The 23,579-nt window shown below is 39.0% G+C and overlaps 1 protein-coding gene across 2 annotated transcripts in view; it reads left to right on the top strand.

The window, feature by feature from the left end:
* The first annotated feature begins 2,553 nt into the window (after nucleotides 1-2,553).
* dusp3a (dual specificity phosphatase 3a) overlaps nucleotides 2,554-23,579 on the top strand; it is a 40,041-nt gene continuing 19,015 nt past the window's right edge. For both annotated transcript variants that reach the window (XR_009309190.1, XM_034057739.3), the window contains exons 1-2: nucleotides 2,554-2,936; nucleotides 18,166-18,392. Coding sequence is in view for 1 of the 2 variants with exons in the window: in XM_034057739.3 (XP_033913630.1) it covers nucleotides 2,770-2,936; nucleotides 18,166-18,392 (394 nt within the window). In the remaining variant the exon portion in view is untranslated. The remainder of the gene's footprint in view (nucleotides 2,937-18,165; nucleotides 18,393-23,579) is intronic.

Consider the following 23,579-nt stretch of genomic DNA (forward strand, 5'->3'; position numbering starts at 1 on the left):
TGTCTGTCAACAATTCCTCCTCGACTCAACAAGCTCTGCAGCAAGAAACTAACAACCAGCACTTCAGTTATTTGGTAAGTTTGACTGTTTTCTAAGCAAAGTACTTTATTTCATCATTAGTCAAAGGTGGGTCGTGAACATTTTTTACATGTAAGGGTGGGTTGTCAGATAGAAAAGATTGAAAACTGCAGCCCAAATCATCACTCCACATCCACCAGCCCTTTACATGTACTTCTAAAGCTACCAATTATACATTGAGGAAACTAATGGACGTTTAGCAGATCATTTTGTGGAACATTTACGAAGCATTCGAATCAACACCTTGACATTTCCAGGAGCCCGACTCTTCAACAGCAATAATCACACTGCTGAAGACATCACCATCTGCGGAATCAGTCAGTGCTTTGGTACAAATTCTAGTCGGAAGCAAAGAGAACGTGAGCTTATCTTCAAATTTGGAACTTAGGAGCCAATTGGAATGAACATTCTTTTCTGACATCATCTTAACATCATCCTCAGAATTTTTGAAAATCAACAAGTTTATTGCACTGAGTTTACTTTTCTTTCTATACAGCTGAAGAAGGGCCTTTGCCCAAAACATCCTGAAATAAATGTTTTTTTAATCATTTAAACTTTTTGTGTACATCAGTTTTATTTTTATTTATTTTACTATTATTTTTTTTTTTATATTTCTTCTTCTCAACATATATACATGTATCTTTCTGATTAATCATTTAACCTGCTCCAAGTCTGCATTCTACAGCTTGTGTTAAACGTTACTTTTCCTTTTCAGGTCCAACATATGCCTTTACCATAGTTCTCCAAGGTCTGTCATGTTTTTGTTTTTTTTAATATGCTTTACCATTCCTATATGGGCTTTGCAGTGTTTACTTATGATTTACCATGCCTTCACTATGCTTTTACTATGGTACAATTTCATCAGGGATTTTCTAGGGTTCTTTGCATGAGAATTTAAATAAAAAGGAGGATAAAAGGAATGCCTTAGGAAGACTCTTGGGGTGAATAAACAGTTCACTCCATACCCATTGGTGTATTGTTAATCTATTAAAACAATGCATGTGTGTGTGTGTGTGTGTGTGTGTGTGTGTGTGTGTGTGTGTGTGAGGAGGCTACTCAGTGTGGGGCAGCAGTGTGGAGTAGTGGTTAGGGCTCTGGACTCTTGTTGTGGGTTCAATCCCAGCTAGGGGACACTGCTGTACCCTTGAGCAAGGTACTTTACCTAGATTGCTCCAGTAAAAACCCAACTGTATAAATGGGTAATGGTATGTAAAAATAATGTGATATCTTGTAACAATTGTAAGTCGTCCTGGATAAGGGCGTCGGCTAAGAAATAAATAATAATAATAATAATAATAATAATAATAATAATAATAATAATAATAATAATAATAATAATACTCAGGTACAGAGCTTTGCCTTTGTTCTGAGAAATCTGAATGGCTAGAATCAGTCACTCAGTGTGCTTTGTCCAAGTCATTTTATAAACCAGAGCAACCCATAGCTCCACTTCCAGTAAAATAAAGGCTTGTGTTGTTACTGCATTGTGGCACAGAATACTAAAGACAAGAACACTCCGCACAGTCTAAGGGCTAAGTCTATACGGACAGTCATTTAGTCTGCTGTGCACATTACCAGCCAGTCTCTGGGGAAAGAATATAGTTTTTGTTTAGCTACAGCTTGTCTTGTTGCTGGAACTACACAGGGGGAATTAAATCAGAGTCCTGACCACAGAAAACAAATTGTTATATGATCAGGCATTACTTACAGTAAGTCAAAAACATACTGGACCAACTTATATTTTTTATTTAAGAAGTTACTTTTGAAGCTACTTACTTAATAAAATAGCACTTTAACAGCTTTGAATATTAGGCCAATATTGTTGTGTGTTTATTGCACGTAATTGAAAATTGGTGTGATGAACAAATATTTTGTTGAAACTTCAGTGCTCAACGCATATAAATGATATCTTATAGAACCTAAACAAACAAAAAGACCAAAGCTGTTTGTGATAATACCAAAATATCCCTTGACTGGTGCTACATAACCTAATGTGCTAGGTTTACATCATAGGGCCTGTATATAACACCATGAACCAACCTGCCTGCTACTGGGGTACACATTTAACTTAGAGAGAGAGAGAGAGAGAGAGAGAGAGAGAGAGAGAGAGAGAGAGAGAGAGAGAGAGAGAGAGAGAGAGAGAGAGAGAGAGAGAGAGAGAGAGAGAGAGAGAGAGAGAGAGAGTGTGTGTGTGTGACTGGGCTAGGTTATGTTATAGGAACAACACAACACATCAAAACAGTAACCAATGGCTCGATTGACATTTTTATCCAATTTATTTTATTATGACGCTAAACAAAAATGAATAACGCATAATTACATTATTACAGCAGGTAAATGTTAGTAGCCCAGTTTAGATCGACACGTCTGTAACTCTGTTTAGTAGCCCCTCTCGCCTCTGTAACGTTCCATTCAGTAAGGTACTGTATTTTAGATGAGTCACTTTAATATTTTGCCTCACAGTGCCATATTTGCTCCTTTCTGGTTGCCTCCCTAGTGTGGGTGTTGCTCTGTTGCTGTCTGCTGTCTCTCTCAGCCTGCTTGCCAGAGTGTGTATATACGTATACATACGACGATAGAGAAGAAATGCAACAACACCCGAAACCGACACCTTCCCCTCGCTCATAGTAACCTGACACTTGTTCACCCTTTGGAATAGTACTAGCTGACTAGAATTACCACCTTGACCACATGAAGAAGAACTACAGTCCCGCTAAGGCACCCGCCGAAGCTAGTATGTCAGAGTACGAAATCTCCGTGCAAGAACTGAACGATCTGTTATCAAATGCCAGTGGGTTCTACAGCCTTCCAACCCAGCACTGTAACGAAGTCTTTCCTAGGATTTATGTGGGCAACGCGTGAGTTGTTTATTTTATTTTTATTTTTGTTAAAATCTTCCCTTAGCAACGCAACATGTTGAAGCGTTAAGCCAGGCTAACGACAGCCAAGGTCTGTTGGATAATGTAATAGTTTACTGTACTGTGCATGCAATTGTACATTTGTGAGTAAAAAAAAAAAAAACATTTATCAATATCAATGCGTTGCATGATTCAACGTGTATACTGTTTCTTGAAATATATAATTACTTCAAATGCACCTATATATATTGTAGCATTGTATTACATTTAGAAACACGATTTACAGATTCAATTTATATTGTTTGAACATTATAATATTAACGCCACTGAAAGTATTTGATAATGTGTGTATTTTAAGATGGTCATATTATGTAATTATGATTTGAAATATGAATGCATAAAATAACCCAGGAATTTTATTTCTATTCATGTGTATATTTTTAAAATAGATTTTGTGTTCGTTGTTGTTTTTTGTTTTTTTTTCATTGCGCGTGCATATGCGTTTCTCAAAATAAGGGTGAAATTGTATAGATGAGCCTTTGGATGTCGTGTACAAACAGCTACTGTCTACAGTCTCGCTCGACCCACGGTAACATAAATACCTGTAATTATCCTTAGTTCTTTGTAATAATGCCAGTGTGATCTTTTAGTATTCTGGTCTGTCTAGGTTAGAGTTATGTTGTTTGATTCGGGTGGTAAAGAAACGTTGAGGATTAGCATTATCAACATGTACAACAAACGCATGCGTGTTAGATAGGGGCGGGTCAGAACAAGGTGTGACGATATTTGCTGCCACTTGCTGACGGTCTGTATGTGATGTGTTGCTTTCATTCTTTCTATTCAAGTGTCAATACAGGATTGTTAAAGTTCCATTGGTACACATCAGAACATGCTTCCCTGTCATAATTTGGCATGGGTGCATCATGTATCACATTTCTTTTGTTAGATTTTGTTAGATGCTAAACGATGTAATTTCATTTTATCTTTGATTACATTATATTTTATTTTCATGGCTGTGTTTGTTTTTTAAAACCTGTGTGACTTCAATTAGCTTCATTAGTCTCAAATGTGCAGTTTTGAAAGAAACAGATGTTACAGCAAACTCTATGGAATTATTTTTTTAGCTACACTTTAGGGCAGCGGTTCTCAAACTATGGGGCGCGCCTCCCAAGGGAGGCGCAGCGATGTGTCAAGGCTGGCGCGAGCTGTGTGTCTTTTTTTTTTTTTTTTTTTGAAGAGAGGTTGGATGATTTGAAAAAAAAAAAAATTATATATTTTAAATGTATTATATTTAAAAATAACTAAATACAACATTTTTCCGTCAAGTAAACTGTTATCAGCAGCGCGCTTAGAGAGAAACAGCTTAAGTGAGAAATGGATCGTTTTGTGACAAAGGGAGAAAAACGTACAATACAAGCCAAAGTGAGGGCAGCAGCGGAGGTTCCAGCAAAATACAGAAGCAGAAAATATGACAAAGCTTATTTACAATGGGGCTTTACATGGAGCGAGTCCAGCGGTGCACCGAGGCCTCAATGTGTCGTATGCAGCGAACTACTGGCAAATGACAGTTTGCGACCCTGCAAGCTACGCCAGCATCTTGAAACAAGACACCCTACCTCAGTATCTAAACCCGTAGAGTTTTTTCATAGGAAGCTCAGTGGGTTAACAGGACAAAAAAAAGTTGTTGAAGTCTACAGCACTTTTAACTTGAAGGCTACGGAGGCTTCTTACCGTTTGGCTTTATGCACTGCAAAAGCTGGTAAGCCGCACAACATAGGTGAGAAACTACTACTTCCAGCTGCAAAGGATATGTGCTCATGATGATAGGAGAGAAAGTAACATCACAGCTAGACGTGATCCCACTTTCAAACAACGCAGTTTCACGCCGTATTGAGGAGAGGGCCACTGATGTAAAAGAGCAGCTCTAGAAAGTGTTTGACAGAGCCCATATTTTTCAATTCAGATAGTCTACCAATATATCTAATGCTGCACAGCTACTGGTGTATATTCATTTTGCAACAGCAACAGAATTAAAAGAGGAATTTGGCCTTGATTGGGGACGTTGTTTTGGAATTTGGAGCGATGGCGCAAGGTCTATGACAGGACGGCATAACAGGCTTGTGGCCCCCACAGCAACCTGGAATCATTGTATGATCCATTGGCTGCTAAGAAGATGCCAGAGGAGCTTAGCAATGTTTTTGCTGTTGCAGTGAAAATCGTAAACTTTATAAAGTCGCGCCTGGTTAATTCAAGGATTTTTGCTATTTTATTCGAAGAGATGAGGGCAAACCTCACACAGTTGTTGTTACACGCAGAAGTCCGTTCGGCTGTCCAGGGGCAAGGTGCTGACAAGACTATGTGAGCTGCGTGAGGAAGTCCGTACTTTTTTTGCCGACAATAACTCTCCACTTGTACAGCATGTCAGTGACACTCGATGGATATCCTTCTTGGCATGTCTAGCTGACATATTCGAGCATCTGAATTCTCTGAATGTGTCACTTCAGGGACTAAATGCAAATGTTTTCATTGCTAATGATCGGACAGCAGCATTCATTAACAAACTTGAGCTGTGGCCTTCACGTGTGCAGCAGGGATCTGTTTGCATGTTTTCAACACTGGAGGACGTTGTGGAACAGTGCGCTGATCTGTCAGTTGACGGCATCAAGGACGTAATTGTTCAGCACTGATGGGGCCTGCAGGAGCAGTTTCGTGAATACTTTCCTGAAGTGGGAAAGAAGACAAACGTAATCAGTGGATCAGGAACCCATTCACCTTTAAGCCGAACCCCACAGATATACTGTCTTCAAAAGAAGAGGAAAGCCTTATCTACCTGTCAAGCGACAAGGAACTGCAGCAGAGATTTTCACAAATGCCAGTTGCAGACTTTTGGTTATCAGTGGGATCTGAGTTTCGTGAGTTAACAGACCAGGCCCTTAAAGCCCTCATTCCTTTTTCATCCACCTGCCTATGCGAGTCCGGCTTCTCAGCATTAACTGCAATCAAAACAAAGTATCGCTCCGGGCTTTCTGTTGAAGATGACTTCCGTCTCTTCCTTTCTACACTGCAACCCCGAATTCTAGTACTTTGTGCAGCGAGGAAACAAACACACCCCTTCCACTGATAAGGTAAGAATGATGGATATTATACTGAATTAATCTATCATTGTTTGGTGTCATGTTTCTTAAAATGTTTGTGCAGTTTTATTTCAGCTGCTTCCATTGTTATTGTTTTTGAACTTAAGATTAATACTTCTGAAAATCATACTGATCTTTATTGATCAAATGATTTTGATCATTAATTTTGCAACATATAGTAGGATTTCCAGTTTGAGAACCCCTGCTTTAGGGCAACTGTGATAGTAATTTACTCAATAAGATTTTAATGAAATAGAGTACTGCATGGCTAATAAAGTTTAATTAATAACAGGTTTGACCTAATACATACTGTATTAGGCATCTTTTTAAAGTTACATAAAAATGTAGCTGCTGCTTTGTTAAATATGTGCAACTCAGTGCTTGACGTGCTTTGTCTTTTGACAGACTACGGTTCAATAAACCGCTTTTGGTAGTGCAGTATCCCCCTGGGTTTTAAAACAGCTCACAAACTAAAAATAATAGCAGTACAGGCCAGGGATGTACAAAGAATATTCACCCCCATACATGACTCACCAGGCAAGTGGGTATGACTCCAAGGAGATGAGCAATATTTCCAACAGAACAATTCCAGTATAACCCTCCATATTCTCAAGTACAGTATTGAAAATGTCCTAAATGTATGCATTTTCTTTGCAAATAGGGCAGAAAAGCACAGCACACAACCGGACAGGTTAACAAGGGCTGTTCGGATAATAGAGGTGTTGGGATAATCAGGGTTCAGATAATCAGTTTATTGTACTTTCTTTAACAGAAAGTAGGACCAGATATCATGCTTTAAAATGGAAATTCAGATTTGCAATACAATTAGTTTTTCCCCCCAAAACCTGGACAAAAAGGACACCCTGCGGCCTCAAAAGGGTTCTTAAACATGTCTTCTCTCCAAGTACAGCTGCTACCCCCTGCAATTTCTTGCTGATGTTTGTTGCAGGGAGACAGATTAATAGTTAATGGTCCCCCTACGAGGGATAATTTACATCAACCTAACATCAATTAGATTGTGATACATAATATACGTTTCCCTACTGCAGCCACAGCAGACGTCCAAGCGGTTATCATCGCAGAGATGAGGGCTATTGATTATATCTAGGGCTTCTGATTTTCGGTTTTAAGCTATAAAACCTGATAAAACACCCCCGATACAAAGAAAATGAAATCGGTAGATTGCCAATAAACACTGGAAAAACTGTGGAAATGGTTAATCAATTCACTTTGACTTTACCCTATTCCCATTAAAAAATAAAACCTACTACAAAAATAATAATAAATAAATTTCCCAGTGCTAGGCAATGTCCCGCCTTCCTGACTTGCATCTATCATTGATTCGTTCTCAATACTTTAAACCCGCCCCAACTACTGAAGGACAGCACATTCCTGCATTTCTATTGGAGACTCCACTTGCGAAATTTAAAACGAGATTACAATCAGGATGGAGGCTTGTTAGCGGGATTTCAAGCTGTATTACAGTTAAGATACGGAGGATTTAAAACAGAATTGTGGCGAAATGTACAAAAATGCCTACACACAAAAAACGCCAGAAGAATGTGCCCGTGACCATAGGGATTTTGTTGCGGAAGACAGCAATGGAAAGAAGGTACAAGTACTGCAAGTACTGTCGAGTTACTATACATATTTTGACAGAAAAAAAAAACGCTCACGCATTTTGAAAAGTAACCGAAAACACTAATTTCATACAGTATATCAAAAATGAAAGCTCCGAAAAAAACGATTTACATAAAACTCGAAAATAGCTAAAAATAAGCACCGAAAAAAATACAATTAATAAAACCCATAAAACAGAAGCCCTAATTATATCTCAGAAAGAGTGTAGCCAAGATAAGACCAGTGGGGGTAAGATGGCTGTATCCTTGAATCATCACACAATAGAAAAGTGAGAATGGGAGCCACTGAGACGCATTCCAAAAATTACCAAGATGGTAACTGGTGCAGGCTGGGGGCTCTATGTACTAATATTACTTTTGTGTTTGTAAATACTGCGAATTCGTGGCCTCCGTCCTTCGTAGAATTTCTGCGTGCGATGTACTAAGCAGCTCTTTTTCGTAATTCGTAATTTCGAACAGCATAAATTACTGCTCATTATACAGGAGAGATCGGAGTTTGAATCTCATTATAAATAGATTCGCAACGCCGCTAGTCAAAATTTAGAACTTCCAGAAGTAAAGTAATCATTAAAATGTAATACTTGTGTAGCGCAAACAGACCCCGGGCACAGCAAAAACAAACCAAAATGTAATCTAAAAGAAAGGGTCCCCAAAAACAGAAAGCATGAATAAAACTAAGCTTGTTTCTATATACAGAACTTTAACATGGTAATTCTGCACCCTAACCATGCTTCCCTACATGCTTTCAGTGCTTTAAGAATAACTTTTCTTTCAGTCTATGTATATTTTAGTTGTGTAAAGGAAATAAGTACAGTAGCCTACATCCAGCAAATACGAAAGAAAAATCAATGATACATAGAGCCCAGAGTCTGGAATAATGCATGAGTATTTTTAATGTGACTGATAATGGGTAGTGGGAGGAGAACACTTGGCTTCTGGAATGCGACTGCCACCAGTTAGAGCATACATGGATGACATGATATGAATACAACAGTATCCTGCACTAATCAATAACACTGAATGGGCACAAATGCAATTCAAGCCCACTAAGTCAAGGAGCATCTCTATAATTAAAGTAGTGGATTAGAGGTTCTGCATTAACAGTGAGGTAATACCAACAGTGTCTGAGAAGCCTGTGAAAAGTCCTGGGAGATGGTATGATGGGGACCTAAAGGACACAGTTTGTGTGGGAGAAGTGAGACAACAAGCAGTGAAAGGGATGAAGAGCATAGACAGCACCACTTTACCGGGCAAACTTAAACTCTGGTGCTTTCAGTTTGTTCTACTGCCAATACTTCTGTGGCCACTCTCTGTGTATGAGGTTTCCTTGACAACATTAGAGAAGCGAAGCAATAATCAGTTCATATGTCAGGAAATGGTTAGAGTCCCACGCTGCCTCAGTAGAGTGGGACTGTATGGTAAAGGGGTACTTTACCATACAGCTCTAACTGAGGATTTTAAGTGCACCAAGGTTCGATTGGAAATTACAATGGTAGAGTCACACAAGGAATGTGTGAGGGAGGCAGCACCTGTGTTGAAAACTGGAAGAAAGTGGGCAGCAATGGGGCAAGTACAGTGTGGAGTAGTGGTTAGGGCTCTGGACTCTTGACCGGAGGGTTGTGGGTTCAATCCCCAGTGGGGGACACTGCTGTTGTACCCTTGAGCAAGGTACTTTACCTAGATTGCTCCAGTAATAACCCAACTGTATAAATGGGTAATTGTATGTAAAAATAATGTGATATCTGTAAAAAAACAAAAAAAAAAAAAAGTGAAATAATGTATAATGTGATATGTTGTAACAATTGTAAGTCACCCTGGATAAGGGCGTCTGTTAAGAAATAAATAATAATAATAATAATCAAGGATGGAAGGTGCCCACTTGAAGACCCCAGAGAAGTACCCTACTCAGCTCAGTCCAGACGGTTGTCATGCTGATGCACTAGGGAGCCTGCATTGCAGCCGTTGTGTGTGTTGATGCGCCAGGGAGGCAGAAGGATATCTACATCATCCGATGGAAAATGCAGATGAATCACATTAGTTTACAGTAGAAGAAGCTATGTCTTAGTTGGTGCTTATCTTGTAATGGAAGTCATGTATTGTATTACCATCACTTTGTAGATCTCACATGTTCTTATGCACACATTGGGGACTCATTTGATCTAAACAGTGGTAGATGTAAATACTGCATCCTTTGAATATTAATTTAGGACCTGTGGCAAAGTGGTAAGTGGTACGTGCAGGTGCAGGGGTGATGCAGTGCAGTAATGAAACACAGAGAGTTATAATCCAGTTCGGAAATTGTTTTTATTTATGTCCAGGTCTGGTGACCAAATAATAAATCCCCGGCAGTACACATTGTGTATTGCCTAGAGTATATAAGAACAGGGTTGCAGTCCTAAATTATAAACATAAATATCTGTCCCACAATTTCAGTTACACATTTTTTTTGATACTTACAACTGCAGCATTACATTCAGTCAATGCAGGAGGGCTCTCTAGACAAGCCTAAGTACTCATTTTTAGAAGCCCTGTTACTTAAACCATCTATTAAGTTTATTTCGGAAGCGTATCAACTCCTTTCGAGGTACGCTCCAGTCAGTACTAAATATCTGAAAGTTAAATGGGAAAAGGATGTGGAAACCCCAATCGCAGATGAGCAATGGCAGAATATATGTGAACTATCCCAGAGCTCCTATATTAATACAAGATATAAACTTGCACATTTCAAATTCCTACACATAGCCTACCTAACCCCTAACATGTGGACACACAACGGATATATATGTGGTATTGCTGAAAAATTGAATAAAAAAAAGGAACAGCAACATGGCAGATACAATCCTTCAAATTAGATTTTCCATTGTAACAATTAATGATGGCATTACATAGACTGATCCATAGCCTTTTTACTTGTAACACACTGTACAGCACATACTAGACCCTGTACATTGTACACATATTCCCATGTTTACAATATAACCGTTTTTAATACTGTGCTGGACTTATTCTTCCTCTGTAAACTGTCACATTAAAAATATTTTCACAAAGTGCTCTCTCCATTGCCAAATGGATTTGATGCCTTTAAGGGTTTTTAACTTGGCTCTCGACAAGACCGTGAGCCTGTGCACCCATACACTGCATTGCAATTTGCCTTGGCTTCTGTCAGTGCATTGAGCACACATCTAGCTTTCCATTACAGGGCAGCTATAAATTAGTGGCAGTCTATTTACTGAGCTGTATGTATGGTAAGGCCCTGCATGCTGTTTACTGTCACTACAATTAAAAGTGCTTTTTTGATTTACTGTCACAAGCTGCTAGGCAGGAAGTTCTGGCATTATTTGCAGTCTGTCTGCCTGTTCTAGAAGCTTACCGAATGGCTGCCCTTAGACCAGATCCACAATGCTTTGGAAACCAGTCAGTTATTTGTACAGTATTTATTCTTGTTATAAGCCTAGGCCGAAATTCGTCAGGGATTGTGGCTGCTTACTTTTCCTCGCTTTAAGCCTCATGGAAACTCACCTGGTTGTTGCTGAGGCAATCCCAGTTGCAACTTTATCTTCCATCTCCCCAACCTCCACTTTATTTGCAGGCAGTCTCTTCGATGGGCCGGGGGAGGGGGGCCTTTGTCACGCTCCAACCTATTCATATGGCTTCGCCAGATGAGTTCCTCTTCCAGACAACAGTGGCTTACTCTCCGATTGAGAGTAGGGCCAGGGGCCAAATCTATCAGCACAAACATCACCCATACCCAAAAGAAGTAACTACGATCCAGGCACGTTTTCAGAGAGGAATAAAACAATTTAACGGTATAAATCTAGCAAGAATAACTCAGAAAATATACCTGCTACTTTGTGCTTCTGACTTGTTGATGGCTAGCTTTATACTGTTTATTGCTCTCTGGAAAAGTGTCTTTGCCTTTTTACTTGCTTCAGATTTAGGTTCATTAAGGACATGGAGAAAAATGTTGCAATCACTAGATAAATAATTTCAGCATCTTGACATTTGAAATGGTCATGTCAAGATCAAATTAAATTATAATACATTATCTCAATCTTTACATCATAATTTGAAAATGTGAGATCATTTATCCTGTGATATCGGCATCTTTTCCATGCCCTAATGAGTTGCAGTATCAAATTAGGACCACAGCGTTTTGACAACAATAAAATTACATCAAACTGCAAAACTCCTGCATCTACAATACCTTACAGATTAATGACAGTTTGCCAGGGAGCAGAATTAGAAACAGATAATTCCTGGAGAGAGAATCACTAGGTAATGGATGATTTAAGAGGTAAACCCTACTAATTGACGTTTCCGTCTCCCTAATAATAATTACCATAGAAATATTATATTGTAAGCTTCTTCACTGATATATTTCCCACTGCAGCAATAATTGACCATCTCATTTAGCATTTGGACAAGGTCAACTTGCAAGGTAATGTCTCTAATCAGGGTTGTATTGTGGTGACAGGTATACATTGCCCATATTGCCCTTTTTACACATTTAAACCATTTTATTTATTTATTTGTTTATTTATTTGTTTATTTAGCAGACACCTTTACCCAAGGCGACTTACAGAGACTAGGGTGTGTGAACTATGCATCAGCTGCAGAGTCACTTAGAATTACATCTCACCCAAAAGACGGAGCACAAGGAGGTTAAGTGACTTGCTCAGGGTCACACAATGAGTCAGTGGTTGAGGTGGGATTTGAACCGGGGACCTTCTGGTTACAAGCCCGTTTCTTTAACCATTGGACCACACATCCTCCTGTCCATTCAAATAGCAAATGTATTTACCTTTTCAGTGTAGTTTTACCTTGTGGATATCCCACACTGATAAGGAAAAACAGGCACAATTACGTATAGGTCCTTACTATTATTATTATTTATTTCTTAGCAGACACCCTTATCCAGGGCGACTTACAATTGTTACAAGATATCACATTATTTTTACATACAATTACATTATTTTTACATACAATTACCTATTCATACAGTTGGGTTTTTACTGGAACAATCTAGGTAAAGTACCTTGCTCAAGGGTACAGCAGCAGTGACCCCACCTGGGATTGAACCCACGACCCTCTGGTCAAGAGTCCAGAGCCCTAACCACTACTCCACACTGCTGCCTCCTTATAAAATAGCCAGGCAGTGTAAGCCCTATGGCTTTTACCATGGCAATGGAAATAATCAGCGTCAGTATAAAAACATGGAGATCCCTAGGATCGGGGCTGCTGCAAGACCTGCCATTTTCACGGCACCTTTGATTTATAGTTTGTTGTATTGTGTTTTATTTTTAATGTTTTTACAGTCTTGTACCATCCTCTGTGCGCTACCATTGCTGGTAGTGTCACATGACATTGTGGTTTACTTTTTGTTTGTGTTTATTAAATAAATCATGTGAGCCTGTGTCGGTGTAACAGCGTCAATCTCTCTACCTCAGTCTCTTGTGTGTTCTCCTCGGCTGCCTGAGGCAAGTATCTCAGGACACTACCACACATGCATAAAATGAAAAATAACATGCAAAAACTAACTTCGTATTTTGACAAAAATATTTTGACACCTTTACATTAGTATTTTGTGTGCCCAGCATTTGCTTCCTTTACAGCTGTTTTTGTATTTTCAAACCAATTCCTGGTATCTTTCCAGAGATATTTTTGCCCATTCTTCAACACATACAGCTTTGAGTTCTGCAATCAACTTTGGTTTCCTTTTTGCAACAGCAGCCTTCAAGTCAATCCACAACATCTCGATGGGATTCAAGTCTGGGGTCTAAGATGACCAATCCATAACTGTAATCTTCCTTTTTTCAGAAATTCCTTTGTAGACATAGCAGAATGCATAGGGTCATTATCCTGCTGGAATGTAACTTCCGTCCAATAAGCCTTCTAGCACTAGGTAGCCTGAGGAAGAAAAACAAGCCCATACCGCCACACAACCTCCACCATGTTTAACACTGGGCATGATTAACTTTTCTTTAAATTCTTCTCTTCCTCCAAACATGTTGTTTTGTTGGTGAAAAAAGTTATATTTTGGATTCGTCTGACCATGAAATTTGGTTGAAGAACTCATCAGGCTTTTTCAAGTATTCAATGGAAAACTCCAATTGCTTTCTTTTGTATTATTTTTAACAAAGGTTTGTGTAACAGGACGTTTTAACACAGATCTAGATGACACTGAGGAGGAGACTGAGGAGACAGCAGACTGCATACACACCACACTAATCTACCTCTTCTGCTCTGCATTCATATGTTTCAAGTAACAAACTCTGTTAATATGACCTCCCCCCATAATACTAATATGTAAACATTAGTAAGGATTAGGTAGCAGGGCTTATTGTTCAGCACATACAGCGAGAAGATACCCGATCACGCGGGAACCACTGTGAGAAAGAACAGGACGGAATTCTTTGTATAATGTCTGTGTATCAGTGGGGAAAGGGGTCAGGAATCAGGGGAATTAAGTATGTCTTTGCTGCATTACAAGAGAGAGATATGGCGCAACGTAACGATAGCTATGTGGATGTTCACATTGCTGCCTCCATTTTGCTGTACGCATGGAGGCTGCCATTTTAGGTGCATGACACCACAAATGGCAGCTGTGCATTGACAATTATAGTGGGCAGTATTCAGTTAATGACAATATGACAGTTATGTATGATGGATTATTTACATTTGGTTAGTGAATGATGCTGTGGAGTTGTTTATTCTGCAATTGTGTGTAAGTTGCCTTGAAATAGTTTAATTAGTAAAACGACTGAATATACTATAAAGAGTGAATAGGAAGATTGCTGATTGACACTGACTGAGGAGAAAGCAGGCTGTATACACACCACACTAATCTACCTCTTCTGCTCTGTATTCATATGTTTCAGAATTAAATACAGTTCTGCCTTGGACAAGTTTCCAGCTTCTTTATTCATTTTTCACCACCACCGACACCAGTGTGGGTGTAACATTTGCATTTTGGTTTTCGCCCATGTACATTCATCTTGTTAATGTATCATTGAATTGTTCACTCGTGAATTTCTTGACCATCATCTCTTGTCAACTCTTTTGCAGTAATCCAAGGATTTCTTGGTCTTCCACACCTGGAGCTAGTTGCAGTAGTTCCTGTTCTCCTGTGTTTGTCAATAATAGCCCTTGCAGTGCTTTTCGGTAAACTGAGTCATTCTGCTATTTTTCTGGTAGTTTCTCCTTTTTCATTTAGTTGTATCACTGCCATTTTGAGATAGTTGCTGTACTCTTTAGTTTTAACCATTTCTGTTGCTTTTTTGAATCACAAATTTCCAATTTATTTTTCAGCACTTGATGATTATGTATTTATTTATTCTATAATTATCATCAGGTGTTGGTTTTCAATCATGATAATTGTCAATAATTAGCAACAAATGGGTTTCATACAGAATATGTTGATTGCCCAAATACTTTTGTCAAAGTGTGAAATTTGTTTTTGCAGGTTATTTTTCATGTTATGCATGTTATGTAATAATTTGTTGTTTTATTATAAAGCTACATCTCTACTTTAATGTATATCTTTCAATAGAACAATTAGAAATTATAGAAATCACTTTCTTTGTGGTATTTCTCATTTTTTAAATTAGTCTGCGACTGTAACTGTACCATAATGACATTTCCTATCAACTTCAAATGTATTGACATGATTCTGAAATATTAGGTCAATATTTAATGTAACACACTCCTGTTGCAGTCTAAGAGATAATGATGTGTTGTATTTTCCAGTAAGTAATTCTGTTAGAGGTGTGTAGGTATTTCGGTTAGGGAAATATTGTATGCACTGAGAAAAGTGAGAAATGACTAGGCATTTATTGTAAACGACAATAAACTCATATTACATTTTTTTCTTCTAAATGTGTTGTTTTGGCACTGCCCTTACAGAAAAGCTGGAAAAATACTATTAGGTTACCATTATATAATCAATATATTTCCCTGTAGAAACACTAGCAGAACCATTAGCAGACCATACAAGCAATTACAACAATGGATAGATCAAGCACACAGATATGGAAAGAATCAGTAAACAACAATGTATAATGATAGAAAAAATACTTAATAGAATAACAATGAATGTTACCGTGGGGCGACAAAGTTACAAACACATTGTTAATGGAGGACGTTCATATGACTCACATGGCTGGAAGGTCTTTTTTATCATGAGAAATGAAAATCAATAAGCCAGTTCATCTGTTAAAATCACCAGTCGGCTCTTTGTGTCTTTTGAAGTAGCCGGGAGCCCTGTTTCTGCTTTCAAGTGGTGTGTTTGGATGTCTGGTCAGTTCGTAGGTTAATAAGCTGTACTGTATGTTAAAGCATTCGTACTAGATGCTTTAAACAACGAAATACTGGAAGCATGGTAATGTCGTACCATGTACATTAAGGAGTCTTGGTAATCTTATAAGAATATAATTGTGAGAATCACATGTCATTTGGGATTTTGCAGTTGCCCATGCGATGCATGCAACTGGGCTCCGCTGTAAATAAATAGTCACAGCAACATCTGTGCAGGAACCAAAAAGCTACAGTGAAATAAGGAATCTGACTAAAAAACTGTGAGGGGTGATGCTCAGGAAATATTGTTATGCCATATATTAACTCAGCAACAAACCAGGAGAATCCTCTTTGTATTGTCAGATGACACAAGAGTATGGTTTAAAACCAGCCAACTTGGTAGTTCATTTTGTTGTCACAATAACAATAATCTCCACCTACTAATTTAGATTTTCAACCTCTCAAATGGGATGACCTGTAATTACTGCATAGATACATCACTGTAACTCTACCATGTCTAAATCATCTATACTGTATTTGTAGATATTTGCAATAAACAAGCATTAATAAAATGATGTTGTATTATATCAATCCTGTTTAAATATATTCCACAAAATATCTTCAAACAGAACACTAACTGGTGGAATGCTTTGTCTAAGCTGGCAGCCTATCACGCAGTAAATTTCATTTAATCTAAGAGTATGAGTGATTGCAAAGTGCATTTTCCCAGGCTGGCTGTTCATCAATAGTGCACTGACTGGCGGGAAGAAATACATAATTCTGGGTGCAGCAGGGCCCCGTGTCTAAGAGCTTTTTCAATATTGAAATAGCAGCACATGAAGAGTGGGCCCTCGTGGTGAGGGGAGGGGGGTGATATAGGGCCGGGGAGTTTACCAGGGAAGAGGGGGAGGGCACTGTACCGGGATTGAATTTGTTGTGTGTGCAACCCACTGTTTAGTTAAATCTATTTTGGTGTTGTTGCTGCCTGCTTGGAGGCTGGAATCCACTGGGTTGGAGCCAAATTCTCCACATTGTAAGTCTGTGCTGGTGTAGACACTCTAATGGCTGCTCACACAAGCTGTTTTTGATGGCCTCAAGAAGTAGAATGTACCAACCCTTAAGGCAAAAAACATACTTGTGTATAGATCTCCCTTCCAACACAATACTGCATGTGTTTCTTTTACCTCAACTGTAACGTCAAATGCAAGCAAGTTCATTAAAGTATGCTGGTGCTTTCATTACAAGCTGTGGCAATGTGCCCTGCCCTTGTGTGCGTTTATATGTTGTATGTTGCGTGGGTGTGTTAATGTTGGTGTATAGAGATTGGTACACGGGATATAAACGGGTCTGTGTTTCACGTGTATTTAAAAATGTAGATTTGTATTTAGGCACGAGGAGGGCACAAATCACTTCACGTGCTGGTTAAATGTAATATGTGAGCACGGGGTTGCATGTAATGAATTCACGTGCTGGGATTCAAGTGAATAATTAATTAGTAATTGAATCCCAGCACAACAGTATATATAGACACATTTTCATTCACTCGGGGTTGTGTGTTCAGGGCGAAAGAACGGGAGAGAGTGAGGAGAAAAAGAACGAGAACGAGAACGAGAACGAGAACGAGAACGAGAGCAATTGCTACGTCGTGCTGGAGGACCAGCACAGTACGTGTTTGTTTAGTGTTCGTCCCTGTGTGTCAGTGTCTGTTCGTTTTGTTTACCTGTTTATTTTGGCGTGAAGTGCCGTGTCCTGTGTTTTCTGTTTGTTCAACCCTTTTATTGTCTGTTCTGTGTAATTATTAAATGTTGAACGAAAGCATTCGCTCAGCTTCACCAAACTCCACATCTCTCTCTCTGTTTATTTTCCTGTTTCTGGTCTGACGCCACCCACTCCGGCCGTCTTTGTGACACAGGCATACAAGTTTTCTTAAACAGCCTCCTTGTAAAGAAAAGTTTGAAACATACCATTAGGATACTAATTTAATACCAATGTATTGCCCTGACATAGCTGAACCATTACCTGGACAGGATGGCAACGCAATGGAACAAATATTCTTATTAGGACAGTACATCATCCACTGCAGTGGATTACCTGCAGGCATGGCTGCTTTTTAAATACAGCATAACAGCTATTTTAGTTTTGTTTGCATTTTCCCTTTTTCAGCTTTGTTGCCAAGAATGTTATGAGGCTTCAGCGTCTAGGAGTGACCCACGTCCTGAACGCAGCAGAGGGGAAGTCCTTCATGCACGTTAACACCAATGCTGAGTTCTACGAAGGCACTGGCATCACCTACCATGGGATAAGAGCCAATGACACTGAGCACTTCAATCTCAGCAAATACTTTGAGGAGAGCACAGACTTTATTGAAAAAGCTCTGGCACAGAAGGACGGTAAGAATCAATAGTGCAATGTCCAGGTATTAAACAATCAAATAAAGGTTGAATAAAAATAAGTAAATATCAGAATTATTATAAATGTTGGAGGTCTTTTCAGGTAGAGCAGAACTTAAATGCTAAATGAAAATGGACTTGGCCGGTTTTGTGCATGAATACAGTACTTGAGAAGTACTGTACGACATTCCTGGTTTTAGGTTCAGTCTTGGTAACAAAGACCAATAATCACTGTCCATTATTATTCAGGCAAACTCCCAGCGCTTTGTTTCTTATCATTAGTATGATCAGTGTTTAAAGTTATGATGACCCTTCACACAGTTCACAAGGTTTTAGTATAATGCAGCATCCCTTTGCTCTGAATGTTTCTTTTTGTTTTCTTTTTTTTATATCGGAGCATTCTAGGTGGGGGTTTGCAGGTCAAGAACAATCCAGTAAATAACAGTGGATAATTTGTGAGTTATTAAGAATACATGTTCATAAAAGCACAACATAGACTCCTTACCTAATTTATTTTTTGCCTTTTAACAAAATAGTTATTATTAAATGATGATTTGATCATATTCTGAATCAAACAAGTAACCTATAGGTGCCGAGTTTTCAAATTCCCGGGGGTCGAGTTTGTCCGTCACTATTTTTTGGATTATTTGACAGTCATAAGTTTTCCACGCGGGGCAATTTACACTTGAAATGGCGATGCGCGTGCACGTTTGGGAGAATTACTCATGTAAATCAGGTTTGTGGCAGAAAAAAACGGCCAAAGAGAGGGATAGGGTAAATCTCATTTACTTGTGTAAATGACAAACACGGGAAAATCCACGCCCAGTTTTACATGGAAACCCGCATTTCACATGTACATGTTAATGAGTGTGTTTATCCTTAAGTGACATTGCTATAAATATTGCAAGGGAGCAGGTCAGTTGTTACTGTGGATTCCAAGACATCAATAAGTAGTGGCTGATGGGTGGTTTTATGGTTAGCAGTGGTGTAGTTCACCTTAATCATAATGTGGGCAGCTTTTTTATTATTGTTTTTTTGCTGTGTCTGGCCTGTCATGTTATCTCTTGTGGGTTTACAGTTTACAGTTCTGTATAAAACCACTTACCGGTACCATGAACTGCGTTATGCGTTAACTGCGTTATAGTATTAAAGCAGCTGTTTGAGAATACCCTTGCTGTAAAAACTATGCTAAAGTTAAACACGAAGAGCAAGTGAGCTGCTTAATAAATGTCTGTAACTGAATTCCCTTGCTTTTGATCCCAGCTATGTCCAAAGACAACGCGTGTCCACCATCCACTCAAAATCGCTGAGTGGCGGAGGAAACACGGGCATTGATAATTATAGTTAGTAACTTTGATGTGTTGAGCCAGCTCAATCGCCCAAAACAGTGCAACAAGCATGTGTACCAACAAGTGGTTGATGCTCTCAGAAAGAGAAATAGAACGCACAGTCCCACAAGTTAGGGACACATTTTAAAAAATTGAAACAGTCCTACCTGCACGAACGAGCAAGGAGGTGCAGTGCGGGAGAAGAGGGATGGTCCCGCAGAGCAGTGTTTTTTGTTTCAGTTACATCTGGCATAGCTATGTATGTGTTGCAGTGCCTCTGAACAAGGGAGTTGACAAACTTGTAAATACAGCAATGAGCTGTGGTTTTATGCACCCCAAACACATTGCCAGCTACCCTGTACTCAGCTGAGTAACCCTAACCCTGTACTCAGCTGAGTAACCCTAACCCTGTACTCAGCTGAGTAACCCTAACCCTGTACTCAGCTGAGTAACCCTAACCCTGTACTCAGCTGAGTAACCCTAACCCTGTACTCAGCTGAGGATGTCAGAGCAATCAATATCCACTGGCACAGGAGGCAGTACGTAATTCCTTTTTGGCTGCATATCTTCCTTTACCAGTTCCACTATAATGGTGAATGTTGCCCTGGTGACACAAAATGATGCTAGCCGTTGGCATTACATAACAAAGCATATTATTACCATTGTTGGTAGAGGATGTTAGGAGGGTCAAGCTCGAGAAACAAAGGGAAAACATCCACTGTTCCCAGTCCAGACAGCCTTGGGAGCATACGTGGAAGATGTGTGGCACAGAGCTTTAGAATGCTATGTCTTCGCGGGTTTTCAGCCATGGTCAGTTTCATTTCATACCTCTCAGTTAATTTTTAATAAATGAGTCGTAAGATAAATTAGTTGAAACAGATTCAATACTAATGACATGCCACCCCGCCAATGACATTTAAAAAACAGGTATTTTGCTTTATTACAGCATTTTAGATTCAGTCGTGTACCAGTTCTCTGCACATGGAAACCATATTTTCACAAAATTTCACTAGTAATCTTCAAAAACAGCACAAGTACTTTTATGCATAGCTAATTTACATATCACCCCCCACCTTTCCCCTTCATTTGTACCAATGATATAAAGTTCTAATAAAATGCTGTTTCTAAAAAGAAACTGCTAGGATCGCCCTATTTTTTTTTTTTTTATGAGCCGTGTCAACGGCACTAACCTTCCTGGGATTGGTGTTTGGTGTAGCTGAGCCAGATTGTGTGGTAATTTTCCTGCTCTGTAGCGTTTCCCTCTTGCTCTGGGGTGATATCTCTGCTGGTTCAGTAGTCCTGGCAATTACTGACAAAGCCGATTCAGTCCTGCTGCAACTAACCCCAGTTCTTCTTTCAGCAACTGCAGAACTTGTGTGTTGGTTTCTTAATTAGAAATGTATCCATGATAAATACAGTTAACAAACTACTATTTTTAATGGAATATCTGGAGGATCTTTACATCACTTCACTTTTTAGTATAGTCATTCAATGTCACTATGTTATGTACCAGTAACAACGGGCTTTGTTACATGATGGAATGCTGCAATTTAGTCACTTATCCAGTATTTAATTACTGCAGCATGGTTTCGCTCCAATAAAGTGTACAGTTCATCAAAATCCCGTTAAAATCCCAGGGGGGGCTGAGCCCCCTTAATTAAAATTCCAGTGGGGGCTGGGTCGGCGCCTATGAAATAGCCCATTATGGTCATCACATGTATTGTGATGCATATCGTATCGTGAAACGTATTGTATTATGACATTGGTGTATCTTTACACCCCTAGTCATCACTGCACTGCCAAAGCCTACACTTGAGGTACTGACTTGTAATGGCAGGCTTATTTAAACACTGTATGCTACGTTTGTTCACAAAAAATTATAGTTTATTTGTGGTGGGAGTGGGGGGGTCAAACCAGGAACATTATGTTTCAACTCCAAATAGATCAAAACAAATAGCGCTTGTTGTCTGGTGTTTGACTTGAAGACACTATCAAAGTTTCAAAATACATTAAGCATTAGTGTTAGCACCAGACCGTACAAGGCACAGAAGGCCGGACCAGGATGGCAACACACTGGAACAAATAGTCGTATTAGAATAATACATCATCCACTACAAAAGGGAACTTAATACACTTTTGTATTTAGCCTTTGCTTAGTTAGCAGTCAGTAGCTTTGTTAATGTGTTAGCTTGCTCAGGGATGCTTGTCCATAAAAATACATTATATTTATGCAGTTAAAATTGTGTGATATGGTATGATTGCTTGCATGTTGTGCAAATCTGGAATAAAGCAGCTGGTATCATTCAAAAGAGGTTAAAGCCAATCCCTTGGATGAGATAAAGAGCAATTACATTGTGTCGGACATTCAGCAGTGATTTGTCTCCCAGCTGAACTGAATGGCAGATCTCACCTAAGCAGTCACTGACTGATAGTAAAGTCTTTAATTGGAATGGACTGAACCTTGTTTTCAGAGATTTACTGCATGGATTTTATTTCAACTTAGAGGAGTAACTATTGAACATATTTATTTCTTGCCACTTTAGCAACCTTGATCAAACAGAGTAAATCAAGAATGAAATCCTTGTAAAAGGGAACACAGTGCCATACAACATAACAGGAGCAGACCTTTATTACAAACCAGTCTAATCAGATAAAGATCACATGTTCCACAAGAGAGAAATAATGGGTTAACCCTTTGCGGTCCATTTATTCTCTCCATTTATCTCTCAGGCTCGTCAGGTCCAATTTATTTTCACACGCGCAGTTTATTTTTTTCACAGTAAAACAGGTTTAAAAGGCACTGCATATCAACAGGACACTTAACAGTACTGCATCTCCAGCCCCGCCCCACCCCTTGTTCGCTGTATTTTTCACATACCTTTTCATAGTCTTGCAAACCGATAAATCATCTCCTGATCACTCATTTTATCACCAGACTCCTCAACAATGCGATCCAAGTCATTATTTTATTACTATAACATCTCAAAAAGCTCTGCAAATGTCTGTGATATTCTTTGATGCAGAAGCAGCTAACTTGTTTGTAGGCTTTTAGTTTGGCCATTCTAATGGGTGTCCAGTAACTCCTGTGAATAATTTTATAGTTTATTAGACAGGACTGTATTTCTCTGGAGGAGCTGTGCCATGACCCAATCACCTCTTTCCAGCTGTCTTCTGCGATAATTGTTCCAAGGTCCCTTTCCAATGTTATCTTCAGACCTTCTGATTGATGAGCTTGAGTCTGCCTTAAAAGACTATAACATTTAGATGCCCCTCCTGTAAATTGCCATACTTGTTGGAACAGCTCCTGAATGCCTGACATTGGGATCACAGGCCGTGAAGTGGTCATGGCAGTGATACAGTGTCATAGCTGGATCTATTTTTAAAATCTATTTTTGAAATGCTGTATTTGACCATCATTTGTTAAAACGATAGCATGATTTCGCCTTCATGAATATCTTCCAAATAAAAGATTCCTGTTACCCAGGACCCCCAGCAGAATGGCTTTTTATCAATAAGTAGTAATTTGTTATACCAGATAGAATTTTATTTTTGTAAAGAGAGGGTCTGATTTTGTAATCTAGTGAGCCATTCTCCAGATTTCTCTAGCAAAAGCCAATACAGGATCTTTTAACGGGACTGGCCTGTGTAATAAAGACCTGGATTGGAAAAGAGTCTGTAAGCTTTTTTTCTATATTAACCCACACAGATGCTTGTTCAGCTGCAAGATGAGTTTTGGATAACTGAGAGAGTGAAAAGGCACAATGATACCAATCTACTTTTGGGAGACCTAGACCCCCGTCCATAGGGGAAGCAAATAATTTTGCTTTATTAAAGATGTTTTTTTACCTGCCCAAGGGAA

The sequence above is a fragment of the Acipenser ruthenus genome, chromosome 28, assembly GCF_902713425.1.
Source record: "Acipenser ruthenus chromosome 28, fAciRut3.2 maternal haplotype, whole genome shotgun sequence".
In the NCBI taxonomy this organism is placed as follows: Eukaryota; Metazoa; Chordata; class Actinopteri; order Acipenseriformes; family Acipenseridae; genus Acipenser; species Acipenser ruthenus.